At 32.1% G+C, this 16,394-nt stretch overlaps 1 protein-coding gene and 2 non-coding genes across 3 annotated transcripts; 2 read left to right on the forward strand and 1 right to left on the reverse strand.

The window, feature by feature from the left end:
- The first annotated feature begins 405 nt into the window (after window positions 1-405).
- On the forward strand, window positions 406-478 carry TRNAV-UAC. Its single transcript has one exon. It is a non-coding gene; the product is annotated as a tRNA-Val (tRNA).
- A 72-nt stretch (window positions 479-550) lies between these two features.
- Window positions 551-623, forward strand: TRNAV-UAC. The gene has a single exon. It is a non-coding gene; the product is annotated as a tRNA-Val (tRNA).
- Window positions 624-4,836: 4,213 nt separating this feature from the next.
- On the reverse strand, window positions 4,837-9,435 carry LOC116001524 (AP2-like ethylene-responsive transcription factor AIL5). The gene is made up of 9 exons (XM_031241401.1): window positions 9,000-9,435; window positions 8,498-8,813; window positions 8,201-8,283; window positions 7,952-7,960; window positions 7,500-7,588; window positions 7,278-7,351; window positions 7,122-7,172; window positions 6,823-6,899; window positions 4,837-5,875 (listed from the first exon to the last, which is right to left on the reverse strand). The coding sequence occupies exons 1-9, from the start codon at window positions 9,127-9,129 to the stop codon at window positions 5,226-5,228; spliced, it is 1,479 nt and encodes a 492-aa protein (XP_031097261.1). The 5' UTR covers window positions 9,130-9,435; the 3' UTR covers window positions 4,837-5,225.
- Window positions 9,436-16,394: the final 6,959 nt, after the last annotated feature.

The following is a 16,394-nucleotide window of genomic DNA, read 5'->3' on the forward strand; positions in this document are numbered from 1 at the left end:
GGGGGGGGGGGTAACTGACTAGAGTTTAAGAAAGATTGGCAAAAATTAACTACCACATTCCCCAAGATATCGCAATGCATTTGGAAGAAGGCAGGAGATAGACCATCAAGCCCAAGAGATTTGTTTGGGTGCATCGTGAATAGAGCCTTGCGCACCTCATCATGCGAAATCGGTACGAGCAATGCTTCATTATGTTCATCAGTGATCAGCTGGTCAACACACTCCAAAACAGGCTGCATATCTCCCTCTGTTGCAGTGATGGAGAGGCTTTCAAAATACTCCATCATGATACACCCCATTCTGTTCTCATCCGTGACAAGCATTCCATCAGCATCACGTAGCCCCCGAATCCGGTTTTGCCGCTCGCTTTCTTATTTAGTTTTCAGAGATTCTTTTTCTTGATAAGTTGGTGTGGTGTAGTGGTTATCACATCAGTCTTACACATTGAAGGTCCCCAGTTTGATCCTGGGCATCAACATTCATCTTTTGCAGAGTTCCTTACTTACCAACTTTGCTTTCTCTCTCCATTTCAGAGGTTGGTATTCTCTTGGTTGGTGTGGTGTAGTGGTTATCACGTCAGTCTTACACACTGAAGGTCCCCAGTTCGATCCTGGGCATCAACATTTGTAGGGTCAAATGGGCAATGATACATTCATTTTCGAAAGTGAATTTGCATTCTCCTATTTGAGAAGCCACCCATTAAAGTATTACCCGGTATAAACATAATTGAATGAGTGGAATACTCTTTTTTTTTTTTTTTGTAGTATTACTCTGTTATAATGTAGTATCCTAATGAAACACAAAGAGTCAACAATTGACTCCACTAAGGCTCGAACCCACTCCCATTAACCATGTGAGAGTGTTAACCGGGACATCGGGTGCCACTAGACCACAATGTCTTTGGCAATGAGTGGAATACTTAGTGTACTTTGATTGAAAAACTTGTGAGAAAAATTTAAAAAAAAAAAAAAAAAACATGGTCAACACAAAATCCATGGTCAAAGGAGAAAGCACAGTGGCTGGGTGAGGGGTAATGAGCGCCGAAAGGTATAAAGAAACTACTCATCATTCACGGCTTTATGAATGCATTAATGTTTTACTTTAAAATTTATGAATATTTTTTACTATAATTTTTTTTTGTGTCTCTTATCAAAAATAAAAATACATTAGAAATTTTAATTATATTAAATAGTTAAAAGGAGAAAATTAAAATAGAGATGATTTCTTTTAAAATTGTCTTTACTCACCCCCACTCTAAGTCTATTTTCTTTTTAGATAAAGTAGTAAAATCGAGGTTGATATCAAAGCTTTTCTTAAAATCTTAGTAGTCAAATAAAATGTATACTATTTAGTAGTCAAATAAAATTTTCATTATTTGGGTTTTTAGTAGTTTTATAAATTTAATATAATTTTTAAATATTGAAACTTTATTCAGTAATATGAAATTTCATCTTGTGTAGGCAAATATGAATATTACAAAAAAAAAATTATAAAAAGGTCAAATCAATAACATATATGATTTATCCATGTAAGACATACATAATAAAAAAGAGTAATTTAGGATTAGTCAATTATATAATAATTAATCATTTATGATAATAATACTTATTACAAGTTATCATGTCAAAGGTAAAAATTCTAATATTATCAATTTTACTTGTGCTATTTATAATAATAAATTCTATTTTTAGTTAGCGAGTAATGTGAGATTGTTACATTTAGTTATAACATTTTTTTTTGAAATATGATCCTAGTTCAAATTCATATATATTTGAATTTCCATTCCCATGAGTATGTGGATTTAAAAACTCGATCCAGAAAAGCACTAGAATAGGCAAAACATTAGTATTATATATTGTCTCATTAGCCACCAACAATGGACCCATCACTTGTATTGGCAACATTTTAATTCACAGTTCCAATCAACAGAACTTTCGTACTTTTCTTTCTTTCATTTATTTATTATTTGTTTATTTATTTTTGTCTCGACTTATAACACCTAATATCTATAATATCTACTCAGTAGAATCACATAAAGAAATATTAATTTGTAATTAATTGTTATTAGATTCAATTGATTGATTGATTTTTTTTTTGTTGCTATTAGCTGAAATTTATTTAATTATATTATTTGTTACTCCGTATTTTTTAGTTTTAATATTGATCTACAAAATTTTGAAATAATATTATTCATATTATCAAATATGATTTTTAAAAATTTTTGTTTTATATTTATTACTTATGTAGCAGTCACTAAATCATTGTAGAATTTCACTAACAGAATGATAGATGCGATTTTCTGAACTTCCGCACAACACCTTAATCCATTCAAAACTCAGTACATATGAATATTAAAGCTTTGGACCTCATCAATTTTCTTTGCTCAATCATATAAAGTTCATATCTTGGCAAAAACGTAACTTGTGTGAGATCCGTGAGACGGGTTGGATCAAGATGAAATGTACTACTTATACTAGCAAATGCAATACTAAATCATGAATAAAGTATTACGGAGTACATTTCATCTTGACCTGAAGTAAGACGGTCTCTCACAAATGTAACTCTATCGCTAGAAATTCATAAATGCACGCTGTTATTGCTAAACAAGTGTGGCCCTATAGCTAGAAATTCATAAACGTGGTACATGCTTGCTTTCATTTCCTTATCTTATATATCAATAAATAATAGCACTTTGCTCTTTAATTGGGTCAGTTCGGTGCGAACGAAGATTAGTCCGAGTATGGAACCGGCTTAAAGGTGCCTCATACAATTAAAGTTTGCTTAGGACACCTCGTGTCCTCGTAGTCTTACAAAAAAAATTTAAAAAAAAATTGGATAATGATGATTTTACGGTATTTTCACTTCTTAGTATCCCTCATTAATGTTACGAACACGTAAAATATTAGTTGAAAAAGGATATATTTGTTTCAAACACGTAAAGTATTAGTTGAAAATAATTTTCAAAAAATGTAAATTTTACAGAAAACTGTTTCACTTTCTTGTATTTGAATGAAAGTAAAAACATAATTTTTTTTTCTGTTTGGTTGAAAATTAAAAATTGTAATTTTTTTTCAGTTTGGTTCATTTTTTTTAAAAAAAAACATGAGCATATATCAATTAAAAAAAATTTTGTTATAAAATATTAATTATTTTAATAATTATAATTATTATTTATATTAAAATAAAATTTAAAATAGTAATAAAGATTACTAATAAATATAGTAAAAGATGTAAGTACATATTTTTTTAACTTGTAAATTATTGTAACAAAAATAAATACGTAAATTGAGAAATAAAATAATTCTAAACTAATGAAATTGAAAATTTTAATTATTATTATTATTATTATTATTATTATTATTATTATTGATGGGAACATAGGATCCTGAAGAGCCATTTTATTGGGAAAGTGTTGGCGGGGTGTTCATTTTTATTGGTTCTTAACCTTCAACTCATACACTAGGGTTTGATTCCTCGTAGCTACAATATTGTTATTAGTCAATAGTTATACCATGTACCTGTATCCATTTGCATATTGAATGTTCATAATTTGAATTTTAAATATTCAGTATGTAAATCGTAAACATTCAGTATATAAATTGTGAACATTTAGTATGTAAATTGTGTATTTTGGACCCGGGTCCGCATAATAATTTGTCATTCTCAGTCCATTCCTTGGGCTATAGCTTGTATTATTCATTATTCGGGCCAGTATCTCAGACTTTGTATGCACTTTTTTAGGCCTAGCGCCTCGAGTAATAATACTACTATTTTTCTAACCACCGTTCTATACACCTATACCCGATTTATACCCGATTTATGGTGGACCCGTCCCGACAAAACCATTATTATTATTATTATTATTATTATTATTATTATTATTATTATTATTATTATGTGTGCCGGGTCAACCTACGAATTTTTTATTATTTGGTTTGCATGACAAAACTAAATTAGCTTAGTTATATGACAATAAATGTCAAATTAAATTAGTTACGTTGCAGCGTAACGTGGCATGCAACGTGTAGGTCCATGCTCATGTAGCATCTTTCCAGCATTAAAGAAGAAGAGAAGTATATACATAAATGCAAATAATAAAATATGAACTAGTGCGGTGGAATTAAAGTTGAAACTTATGGCATAATCTGTGTTTGAGTTAAATGGATTGAAAGAGATAAAAATTACTCTTTTCATTCAATTTTATGTGTAAGATTTAATTTTTTTATAATATTAAATTTAGTGTTTGTAGGCGGTGATGAATAAGTCGACACACACACACACATTAAGAAAATACTAAAAAAAAATGGGGTCACACTGGTGTAAAATTGTCTAACAGATAAGGATACATGAGATAATTTAGGTCAATATTGAAATGAATACTTATACTGAAAAATGTAATATTAATAAGAAATATTGAGTTTATTACTTATAAGAAAAAGTGTAATACTCTGTAAAAATATAATACTTTTAAATCAAAATGTTAAAGTACTACATTTTTTGTCAAAATATTATACTTTCTCATATAAAATAATAAACACTTTATTCTTAATTAGTATTATATTTTCTAATATAAGTATTACATTTTCATCTTGATTTATCTCACGAGCAGTGAGATAATCGTATTACACAAATTTTTTTGCCAAAAAATTCCCCTTAACCATGAATAGTAAATAAGACAAAATGATTATAAATGTAGTAGTGTATGCTTATAGTTGTTGACTGGTAAGTAACCATTAAGACAGGATGTGAAATTGATACGAGAAGTGTACTAAACTCATCCTAACTATTGAATTCGAATTGAACACCAAAAAAAGAGGGATAGATAGATGAGCCTTATTGGAAGCAAACATGCTGAAAAGGGCTCCATTATATATGTTTGAAACAGAAATAAAAAGGTGGGGAAATTTACAAAGTGGCTTTCTTTCGTTCGGAATATACCCTACCCTTCATAATCATGTCAGTAAAGCAAAGCAGAAAGCAAAAACCCAAAAAGAAAACACAGTAAAAAGTGCAACAAACGACTGAAGTTAGTAGTGAATTTGTGTAGCAAACGCAGCTGCCATCTCGATCTCGATCTTCTTGTTGCCGTGAAATGATTGCGATGAGTCCCTTTTCTCGCCATGCATAAACCCCTCTTTTTGACCAATCCACTTAAACCCTAATTATTAAACCTTCATTCCCCCCATTCCACGTGATATCCCAACCCAAAACCAAAACCAAAACTATCATTCCATGCTGAAAATTGGGGTCTGATGAAACGCCGATAGATCGCTCTTCGCCGCCTGGAATGCGCTAAGAGACGACGGAATATTCCCCCAACCGCCTCGAGTTTCCGGGGTCGGAGCCGAGGATAGGCCGCCGGCGGTGTTGCTGTGGTGGTGAAAATTCATGCCAGGGAAGTTGTGGTTGGCTTGGTTGATGTGGGAAGTCAAGGGGATTTCCATGCCGAAAAGGGGTGTACTCTGCGCTTGGATATATGTACTCTGTGCTTGTATACTTGTACTGCTTGGGGGGCCCGGGAAATTAACACCCGCACTAGGACAAGGGTTTTTGGTATTATTGTTGTTGTGGCACCCTAACATGGACCAAAAGTCATTGGAGTCTTGCTTGATCGGCAATGCGAAGGCGGGGGCCGGTGGTGGTATGGGCGTGAATGAGACCGACGAGGAAGCCGAGGTTTGGTCCCGGTCGTCGGAGATTTTAGCGTCGGATTCCGATGAGGTTTTGGGCTTGTTACTCAGCCCGCCGATCGGGAGATTGCTATTGCCAATGGTTTTCACGTCGTAGCGGCTAATGTCGAAATTGGTCACGGCGTTTAGACCTCTGAATTTTATCGCGGCTATATCATAGGCCTCCGCGGCTTCTTCTTGGGTACCTGTTCAACAACATATATAGTATCCATTAGATCAGATATGTTAGAATCAAACGCTTACCAGTTACCACTACACAAAATGTTACAATTATGAATGTGCAACTATATTATTTTGTTATACTGTCACACATTTTTAAGAGACTGAGTGCTTGACTTGATTTCGTTATCTCATCCATACCCGGGATAATGGCCCCAAATATTGAACCAAAGTTTAAATGCAGAAAATAAATATAAATAAGGGGAATAAAAGGAAGCAAAAAAGAAAATAAATTGGTATAGTTTTGGACAGTGTCACACTGTCACCACTCAAAAGACCATTTAGAGAGAGCCACGTGAAGAACATGTAGTATATTAGGATAAGAATTTTCCTTTATATATGTATATATATTTAATTAGTAGAATTGAAGATAGGTAGATTAGATCCCCCACAGGTTCTAGGGCATCCCCCGCCAAAGCCAACAAATAGTAGAAAGGCAGTAGTGTGGAAAGACGTGCATCTTTTTTCTTTTTCTTTTTTTTTTTCTTTTTTTTTTCTGATTTTTTTAATTTTATTTTTTAGTTATTTGTTTTCTAGTTGCTGCCACTTTCTGTCTTCCCAGTTCCCACCTCAATTATGCATGAATTGAACCACATGAATAATTACATTGAATTACAACTCTTTTTAAAATAATAATAATAATAATAATAATAATTGTGATATTTCATAAAATATATTCTTCAAATTTTTTCTGATTTTAAATTTTGTAGGGTAGCAATATATATTTAAACAAAAACGCATTTACATTAGAAACATACCTCAGCTTACTCTTTTATTTACCTTTTTTTTTTTTTAATTTAATAAAAAAAGAAGTAAAATTATATTTAAATAGAAATAAGTTTGATTTTAGTGAGTTTAAAACCCTAAAATGATCTGAGGTAGCAATATAATAATATAATGTAGATTGACTTACTGAAGGTTCCAAGGTATAAATCTTTGTTTCCAGCAACTCTTCCAATTCTTGCTTGCCATCGACCATGCTGATGATGCCTGAATCAGTTTTAACATATTTTATGTTTAATCAAAGTATCATAATACAAAATTTAACGCGATTTCTTAGGCTCTCACACTAAATTAAATCAAAAAATATGTTTCCAACTCAACTAAAAATTTAAACTAATAGATCAGTTGCATAGTTGTGTTTTATGTTGAATAAAGTAAGCATATATATAAGTTGAAATGGGAAAAAATAGATGAGAGCAAAAGAGGGACCTTGTAACTCCTCTATAAATGGAAGCTCCTCTAGAAAACCCACTACTTCTCCTGCATCATATCATGTAATGCATAATTAGTATATTTTTTAGCATCAATCTTTCTTAAATATAATTAATGTAATATTAATTAATTAATTAATTCTCTAATTCTAACCTTCTCAGTGAGGCAACAAACTCCTGCCTTGTCATGTGCTTCATTTCCTCTAATTCCTTCTTATAGTTTGATACCTTCAAAATGCCAAAAAGATCATATTAGAATAATTTGCTATTATTTCAGTGTGAATAATAATAATAATAATAATAATAATAATAATAATAATAATAATAATAATTTTTTTTTTAAAAAAATTTCTTGTAGAAATTAAATAATTAATACCGGAAAGTTTGTGGTGGTGGTTGGACCCCAATACTTAAGCGCTGCAAGATCATAAGCCCTAGCAGCTTTATCTTCTTTATCATATCCACCTGCAGTTTTATTTTAAAAAATATTATAAAAAAATGTAATAAAAATAATTTAAGTGAAGGTGAAGAATGCGAAAGCTAATGGTGCATTGCAGTGTTACGTTTTATCTTTAAATTTTGCACTTTAAAGTTCACAAATTATAACCCCAAAAAAAAGTTAGAAAATGAGAATCCAAAGAATGAAGAATCTAATAAGCTATGATAGAATGAGCACATATTCACCGCAAAATGCTAAGAGACATAAATTAATATTTTAAAATAGAAAGACAGAAATTAGTCCTCGATTTCTTTTATGTGCTGAAAAAAAATATTAATTAAAAAAAAAAAAGAATGTATAATTTGTTGATCGACCAGCTAAGTACTTACCCAGATAAACTGAAAATTGGCATGATTGAATATAATCGTCCAACGCCGTAATCATATCATTCGCCACACGTACAGTACATGCCATACAAACAATCTATATTAGCCCCATATCATTATTTTCTCATTATTCACTTCTAATAATAACTAGCTATGATCAGTAAGAAAAGAAAAAGAAAAAAAAAAAAAGGAATATCATAATTAAACGCGCATGTTAGCATCAGGAAGTGTCGAACCCCTTAAAATACGCACCTTGCCTTCCCTTTCGACTCTGCCCTTCCCTCCTGCAACTATTATCCCACAGATGCGCTTCATACCTGCCGGTCCACCTATGCCTAAAATTCAAATAACAATAAAATTAAAGGACTTCTTTGCAAAATCGCTTTTATTTTAACCCTTTAAGCATGGTTAAATCTGGTTTACATAATTGTTGAATATATACTATAAATAAGTCAGAAACTTATAGAGTGTATTAAAATAATAATAATTTTTGAAAATAAAATAATAATAATTTTATTATATAAGGGGATTAATGAATTAATTAATAACCTGGTTACGCCTCTGTAAATAGATGTGCGTTGGCCAAAAGTCTCCGGCGCCTTCTTGGCCGGCGGATCAGGCGGTGGCGCCGCCACAGCCTGCTGCGGCTTCTGGGTATCATTTTGGTCGGCCGTAAAACCCCGGAGGAAACTTGCCGCTATGCTCTTGAGCTCCGAATCATACGACTCCGGTTCAGAAACGGCTGCGGATTCTCCGGCGATTAAGCACGCGCCGCCAGCACCTCCGGCCGACGATCCCACAGATCCACCCAAGAAATCCTCAAGCTTCGGCCCGCCTCCATTTTCCTCGCCTCTCACCACCGCACCTAAAAAATATCATTATTATATTACTGCATGTGACTATGTATCTATATATATAGAGATGTGAGATTATGAGTAAAGCTCAGGAAATTACAACTATGGTTAGTCTACAGGAACATATTTAGAACAGATAAATAAACAAAAATAATCTCAATCACATGTATGCTTAACAAGAGAGAGGAGAGAGATACTGTTGGAGTTGGAGTTGAAGGAGTGGAAGAAGGAGAGTTGAGAGGGATTGGGAGGCGTTTGGGGGTTGGAAAGAGAGAAGGCAAGCCAGTTGTGAGCAGAAGAAGAAGAAGAGGAAGAATCCATATCCATTATCGTTACGTTACGTTGGTGAGCGTGAAAGATGACTTCTTGCTGTGGAATTCTTTTTTGTTTTTTTTTTTTTTGGGAAATTTGTTTATAGGGTTTAGAGCTTTGGGAAAGTAGCTAACAGCGATTGATACAATCTGTAGTTTTATTATAAGTTGGTAGTATGGGGCTGTGGAGAAGAGAAACTCTCTGGGAAGCTCCTAGGAGAGGGAATGTAACATTGCAAATGATATGATGATGAAGGGAATGGACGACACAGATATAGAGGTAGTGAGAGAGACATGCACTGTAAGTCTATAACATAAAATATAAATTAAAACAATTTTCTTTTTTTTTTTTGGTGGAACTAGTATAATAATTAGATATGGACTTTGTCTTTTCTTTTTTCTTTGGAAAAATTCTTTGCTTAAATTCAAGCCAAAATATCAATTTTAGTTTGTCTACTTATATAATTTCTTTTTCTTTTTCTTTTCTTCTTTTATGTCATATATATATATATATATATATATATATATATATATATATAGAGAGAGAGAGAGAGAGAGAGAGAGAAGCCCAGGAGAGAAATAAGAATCATTCATAGTCGTACACGTGTCCAAATCTACGAATCATTTGTATATTTTTATATATAAATAACTCAAACTTTGGTGCAATTAATTGTGTAATAAGTGCAAGTAGTTAATGCACATTTGCAAGTAAAATCACTTACATGTGCACCTATTTTCACTCACAAGTGCAAGTAATTTACCTTGTTAACATTCGTGCACCTAGATGCACCTAATTATAACGTTAAGTGCAACTAGTTATAACGTTAGGTGTACTTAGTATTGATGCTTAGTGTATATTTTACTTGCATCTATAATACATTTTACTTGCACTTAGATTCATTATATGAAATTACTATTTGCACTTGTAATACATTTTTCTTGCACTTCAATGTTCAATTATATTTACGAAAATGTCATCGTATTTTTTTTTTAAATCAGTGTTTTTGATTCATTAGATCTGGACATGTGAACGGATGACATGCGTTCTCACTTTTCTCCTGGGCGAGTAGTTCGCACCTGAACGCGATCATATATATATATATATATATATATATATATATATATATATATATATATATACCCTTTGTCTATATCCCAACCACCCTTTGTCTATATCCCAGCCGCCATTTGTCTACACCCCATGCACAATACGTACACTTGCATGCACGCCTACGGCGCACACCCCATGCAGGCATGCGCGTGCCCGTCCTCGCACACCACCAACTCACTCATCGGGTCAGCACCACGGGCCACCTCGCCTTGCCTCACACCCCCTATGGACCTGGCCCACTCTCATATATCTCCATCATAACTTCCTTCAATATTTTGGTTCATACTTCATTCTTTCATTGACAATAAAAATAGACACTCCGCTTGGACCAATACTTTCCCAATAAAATTTGGTCCCTGGGATCCCATGTCCCCATCAAATCATCAATATATATATATATATATATATATATATATATAGGAGCGTGCTCAGGTGCGAACCATCGCCAAGGAAAAAATTGAGAACGCTTCGCAGCCGTTCACGTGTCCAACTAAACGAATCAAATGTAATTTAAAAAAAAAACAACGCAGTGGCATTATCGTAAATAACTCGAACTTTGGTGCAAGTAATTGTGTTATAAGTGCACCTAGTTTCACTTACAAGTGTACTTATTTTCGCACCTCTTTTCACTTACAAGTGCAAGTAATTTACCTTGTTAACATTCATGCACCTACTTATAACGTTATGTGTAACTAGTTATAACATTAGGTGCACTTAGTATTGAGCTCATCGTACATTTTACTTGCACATGTAATACATTTTACTTACACTTGTGCACATATTTTCACTTACAAGTGCAAGTAATTTACCTTGTTAACATTCATGCACTAGGTGGTGCACCTAATTATAACCCTAGATGCACCTAGTTATAACATTAGGTACGCTTAGTATTGATGTTCAGTATACAATTTACTTGTACCTGTAATTTATTTTACTTGCACTTGTGCACCTATTTTCACTTACAAGTACAAGTAATTTACATTCTTAACGTTCATGCACCTAAGTGTTATAACGTTAGATTCAACTACATCTGGACACGTAACGCGTTGCGAAGCGTTCTCAGTTCTCTCATGGGAGGGTGTTTCTCACTTGAACGCGATCATGTATATATATATATATATATATATATATATATGTATATATATATATATATCTTTTCATCAATAGTCAATGAATTACATTTAAACATTCTATCCGGCGTCAAGTCGTCTAGATACGCCTTGGCGGTCTTGCCAACTTTTTCCACCAATTACAAATTTACTATATTTTATTATTTAAAAAGTCTATGTTTCAGTCACAAATTTTATGGTATATTTACATTACACACAATTATTAATATGAATCAAAATAATCTTTTGACTATTACATTCAAAGGAACTCTTCTAGTAGGGTTAATTTTCAATAGTTTGTGGACAATTTTATCCAACTTTCTATACAGATGCAATCATATATGTTCTAAAATATGTTATTTTCACTCTCTGAAATTACTTAATTTTTAAAAATAATTTTTATATAGTAATGAATTTTTCTATATTAATTAATTTTTTATAAATTGACTTGGTGGTCCAGTGGCACCAGGTTCCTCCCTTATATGGAGGGTTGTGGGTTTGTAGGTTCGAGTCTTAGCGGAGGCGATATTAACTCTTTACTCTTTGTATGTACTTAATAAGTTGAGAAAAGTAGTTATGGACAGATATTACCTTGTAATAGAGTTAATAGTATTCAAAAATAAAATTGTTATAGCAAAATCCTAACAAAGGGGTTTTCATATATGCAATTTTTTTTTTTATGGTTACGCAAATTTTAAAAAGTATATTTAATGCATTATGGTAATTTTTAAATGAAAAATAATAACTCAAGAAATGAAACTCGATCTCATCACATGTCTTATTTTATTTGAGCAAAAAAGAAAAAGAAAAAGAAAAAGAAAAAGAAACATGTCATGTTAATAAGTATAACATTATTGCACCTCGTGGTCTAGTGGCACCCAGTTGCACTCCCATGTGGAAGGGGTAGGTCCGACCCTTAGTGAAGGCGATATTGACTCTTTGTACTTCAGTAAGTTAAGAAAGTAGTTATGAACAGATATTACATTGTAATTGAGTCAATAGTACTCAAAACTATAGCATTATTTATATTTATTTAAAAATAATAATTTTCCTTACTAAATATTGACTACTTTGAGTGATGTTAATTAAAATTCATTGCCTATCAAATAAACTGATGTTCCTTTCATAAATTAGTTAACTCTATTTCTTCTTCTTAAAAAAAAAAAAGATTAGTTAACTCTATCGCGAGTTAATAAAAAACTAAATAATCAAATACAAAAAATATCCAACACAATAGTTACATATCAAGTAGCTATAAGGGTACCAATATTACCTTTTATAATTTTTCAATAAGTAATAGATTATTTATTTTTAGGTAAATTTACAGGGCCTTTCTCTCCGTCTATTTTACGGTCCGGAGTCCACCCACGTTCGCTCCGGAAATTGAACCCGGGTTCTCTCGAAATTCCTCCTCACAAAGAAAGTTCACTTGCCACTTGAGCTACCCCACTGGATTATAAGTAATAGATTATATTGATGAGATAAATATGAATAAAAGTGTGAAGACATTAATTATTTAGTGAGCAGATCAGAGGAGATATTAAAGGAGTGCATGAATGTGGAAAGAGATAAATGCAGATTGAAAGAAAGGAAGAGGCCTGGCGGCATATAATAGGATGAATGGGCGGTTTTTTTTGTCTGTGTGTTGACCGGAGAAACAAACAGCTTCAGCTAGCCGAAATTTTGAAAGAAATTAAAAAGAAAATGTCATAAAACTGAGATAGATAGATAGATAGATAGATGGAGAGAGTGATGGCCAAATATCGGTTTGCACCCTCACACCTCACTGCAATAATAATGCTCAGCTACCCTTTTTTACATTAAAAATAACAACTCATTCTAATCATTTAATTTATCATTTTTGTTCTAAAAGGCAATCTAAATATAATAGAATAAAACTATAATTTAAATATAATAGAGTAAAACGAGAGAAAGACAAATATTACCTTGGAAAGCAGGTGGTCAGGAATCAAGGAGATTAACAGGGTGTCGAGCACGGGAGCAAAAAGAGCAATATGTTGAAGATTTTTCTAGATTTGGGGACGAGATTTTCTTCTCTATCATTAGAAAAGGGATCCCACGACTTAGGAAATAAATCCCAATTTCGTTTAAGAAGATTAAAGGTTACATTTGTTAACCTTTTTCTTTCATTTATTCAATGAATTCGATCTCTATGTATAAAAACCACTTAGGGATCACATTGTAAAGGGTTAGGCATCTACTCTCTAGCTAGCAAAGGAGATATCCTCTCTCTACCAAACTACCTTAAATATAGTGGATTTCGACTTGGCACCACCCAAAAAGGCTTGTATTGTGGACCATGGTCCACAATGCATTGTGAACCATGATCATGGCTGATACTGCAGTTGTGTTGAACGGATAGTGCAGTTGTATTGAAAAGATACTGCAGTTGTGTTCAAAGGAAACTGTTGTTGCGCGAAACAGAGATCGTTCATTCGTTCAACACAACTGTAGTATCCTTTCAACACAACTGCACTATCAGTTCAACACAACTGTAGTATCAGTTCAATACAATAACAGTTTCAGACGGATGACACGGCCTCTGTTCCGCGCAACTGCAGTTCCCTTCCAACACAACTGCAGTATCCGTTCAACACAACTACAGTATCAAGCATGATCCATGGTCCACAATGCATTGTGGGCCATGGTCCACGGTATAACGACGGGTGATTTTCACCATTTCGGTTTCCACGTCGTTAAAACATTAAAATATTGTCCCTCTTTATTTTTCCTTCTCAATTATTTACCTTTTGTTTATCTAGGGTTGACATTTCAATTCGGGTTATCTATTGAGCCGAACCAAACCGAAATCGAACGGAATATTTGGGTTGGATTATTGTTAAAAACCAATTGGTTCTAAATTTTATAAACCGAATGATTTTGGTTTAGTTCAATTAACAACTGAACCGAACCAAAAAAATTGAATGATTTATATATATAATATTTTTTATACCTAATTTTTTTATGTTTACTAATTTACCCAAATTATATATACAATCGTAAATTTCCTAACCCAAATTTTCACGGTTGTTCTTTGTTTCTCATTTTTCTCTACAAATATGTGACGTTGTTGTCGGACAGTAGACGCATGTGAAGATGTCGGTTCGGTTTAGACATATTTTAGTTTTTTTTTTTTGAAAAGAGACATATTTTAGTTAAAGAAATTTGAAGTATGCATTGTGGACTTGTTGTTTAGCCTTTTCAAATTTAAATTATTAGTGATAATAAATAAATAGTTATACGTGCAAGAGAACTTGGAAATGTTTGAGTCTTCAAACCGAACCGAACCAAATACGAGCAAAAATCAAACTATTTCAAATTGAATAGAAACCAAACCTAACTAAAATTTGAAATCGAAAAAATCAAACCGAAAAGCCCAACCCTATGGGTTTATCCGACCGGTTATGTTGGCATGTCGAATGACTACCCCGGTAGTCAAAAATCAACAATAATAATAGAGAGACAAGAACATGAGGAAAAAAGATTTGTTAACATTTAGAGTTTGCTATATCGATGATACATAGATATCTCTATTTTTAAAGGTAAAAACATAATTCAAAAAGAGATATGAAAGATAAAGATAGAAGTCTAGATGATCTAAAAAAAATCTATATAACTGAAATAATTGAGTCCAAATTCATTTGAATTTCAAGTTATTGTACTCTATAACAAAAATAAAAATGTAATAAAAAAATTTATCCAAATATAATGCATAAAAATTCAACAAAGAAAAAATACAATTCAAAATTTAATTCAAAATGAAATTTTCATATATTTTTAAGGGAAAATTGCATCTTTGGTCCCTGAGCTTTAACCAAGTTCCGACTCAGTCCCTGAGTTATGGCCATATCCAAGTTTAGTCCCTCAGTTATGAACAAAGTGGCGCATTTGGTCCATGGCCGCTAAAACTAACGGAAAAATTAAAAAAATAATTAAAATTTGAGGGGTAAAATAAGAAATTCACATTTTATTCTTCTTTTTATATCAAAATCACTTTTATAACATTATTTTTCACTTATTAGCCTCTTATTTTCAATATTTTTCAATTCTAAAAGCATTTAAATAATTTTAGTATGACTTGTTAGGAGCCTAACTCTCGTATAACAAACTTAAAACCTAGTACAAACAAAGAAACACTTGATCATTGTGTTTAGGCATCTGAAAACGCTATCCTAATAATTTTCGATTTTCTTTACTAAGCAACAAAGGTAATCAAACTAGAACTTTTGAGATACAAAATAATTTCAAAATTTTTCAGGTTGCTTTTATGAGAATTTCACCAAAAGAATAACTTGAGATTTTTAGTATGTAAAAAATATTTTGTATGCAATAGTTTAGTCAATTGTCGTTTTTTTGAAGTTACAAAAGTTTTTAAAATTTTCATAATTGATTCTTAGGTTCCTCTTTCATTACTCTGGTTTTAAAAAAACAGAGTTTTGTATCTCAAAAGTTCTAGTTTGATTACCTTTGTTGCTTAGTAAAGAAAATCGAAAATTATTAGGATAGTGTTTTCAGATGCCTAAACACAATGATCAAGTGTTTCTTTGTTTGTACTAGGTTTTAAGTTTGTTATACGAGAGTCAGGCTCCTAACAAGTCATACTAAAATTATTGAAATGCTTTTAGAATTGAAAAATATTGAAAATAAGAAGCTAAGAAGTGAAAAATAATGTTATAAAAGTGATTTTAATATAAGAAGAAGAATAAAATGTGAATTTTCTATTTTACCCCGCAAATTTTAATTATTTTTTAATTTTTCCGTTAGTTTTAACGGCCAGGGACCAAATGCGCCACTTCGTTCATAACTGAGGGACTAAACTCGGATATGGCCATAACTCAGGGACTGAGTCGGAACTTGGTTAAAGCTCAGGGACCAAAGATGCAATTTTCCCTATTTTTAAATATAAAATTATTCACCAAAACTTTGATGTCAATTCCTTCTAGAAGCTTATCTTCAATTACAATTAAAACCAATTTATGAATTCTAAAAAAAAAAAACATTTACCAAGTATAAAAATAATGGATTATATATAAAATATTT

This window comes from Ipomoea triloba, chromosome 13 (assembly GCF_003576645.1).
Source record: "Ipomoea triloba cultivar NCNSP0323 chromosome 13, ASM357664v1".
Lineage (NCBI taxonomy): Eukaryota > Viridiplantae > Streptophyta > Magnoliopsida > Solanales > Convolvulaceae > Ipomoea > Ipomoea triloba.

What these genes read in the sequence shown, in the direction of transcription:
- LOC116001524 (XM_031241401.1), bottom strand. Translation starts at nt 9,129, where the DNA reads ATGGATATGGATTCTTCCTCTTCTTCTTCTTCTGCTCACAACTGGCTT. An exon ending in ATTTACAGAGGCGTAACCAG is followed by an intron (nt 8,284 to 8,497) that starts GTTATTAATTAA and finishes TTTGAATTTTAG; the next exon opens with GCATAGGTGGACCGGCAGGT. An exon ending in ATTTATAGAGGAGTTACAAG is followed by an intron (nt 6,900 to 7,121) that starts GTCCCTCTTTTG and finishes AAACTGATTCAG; the next exon opens with GCATCATCAGCATGGTCGAT.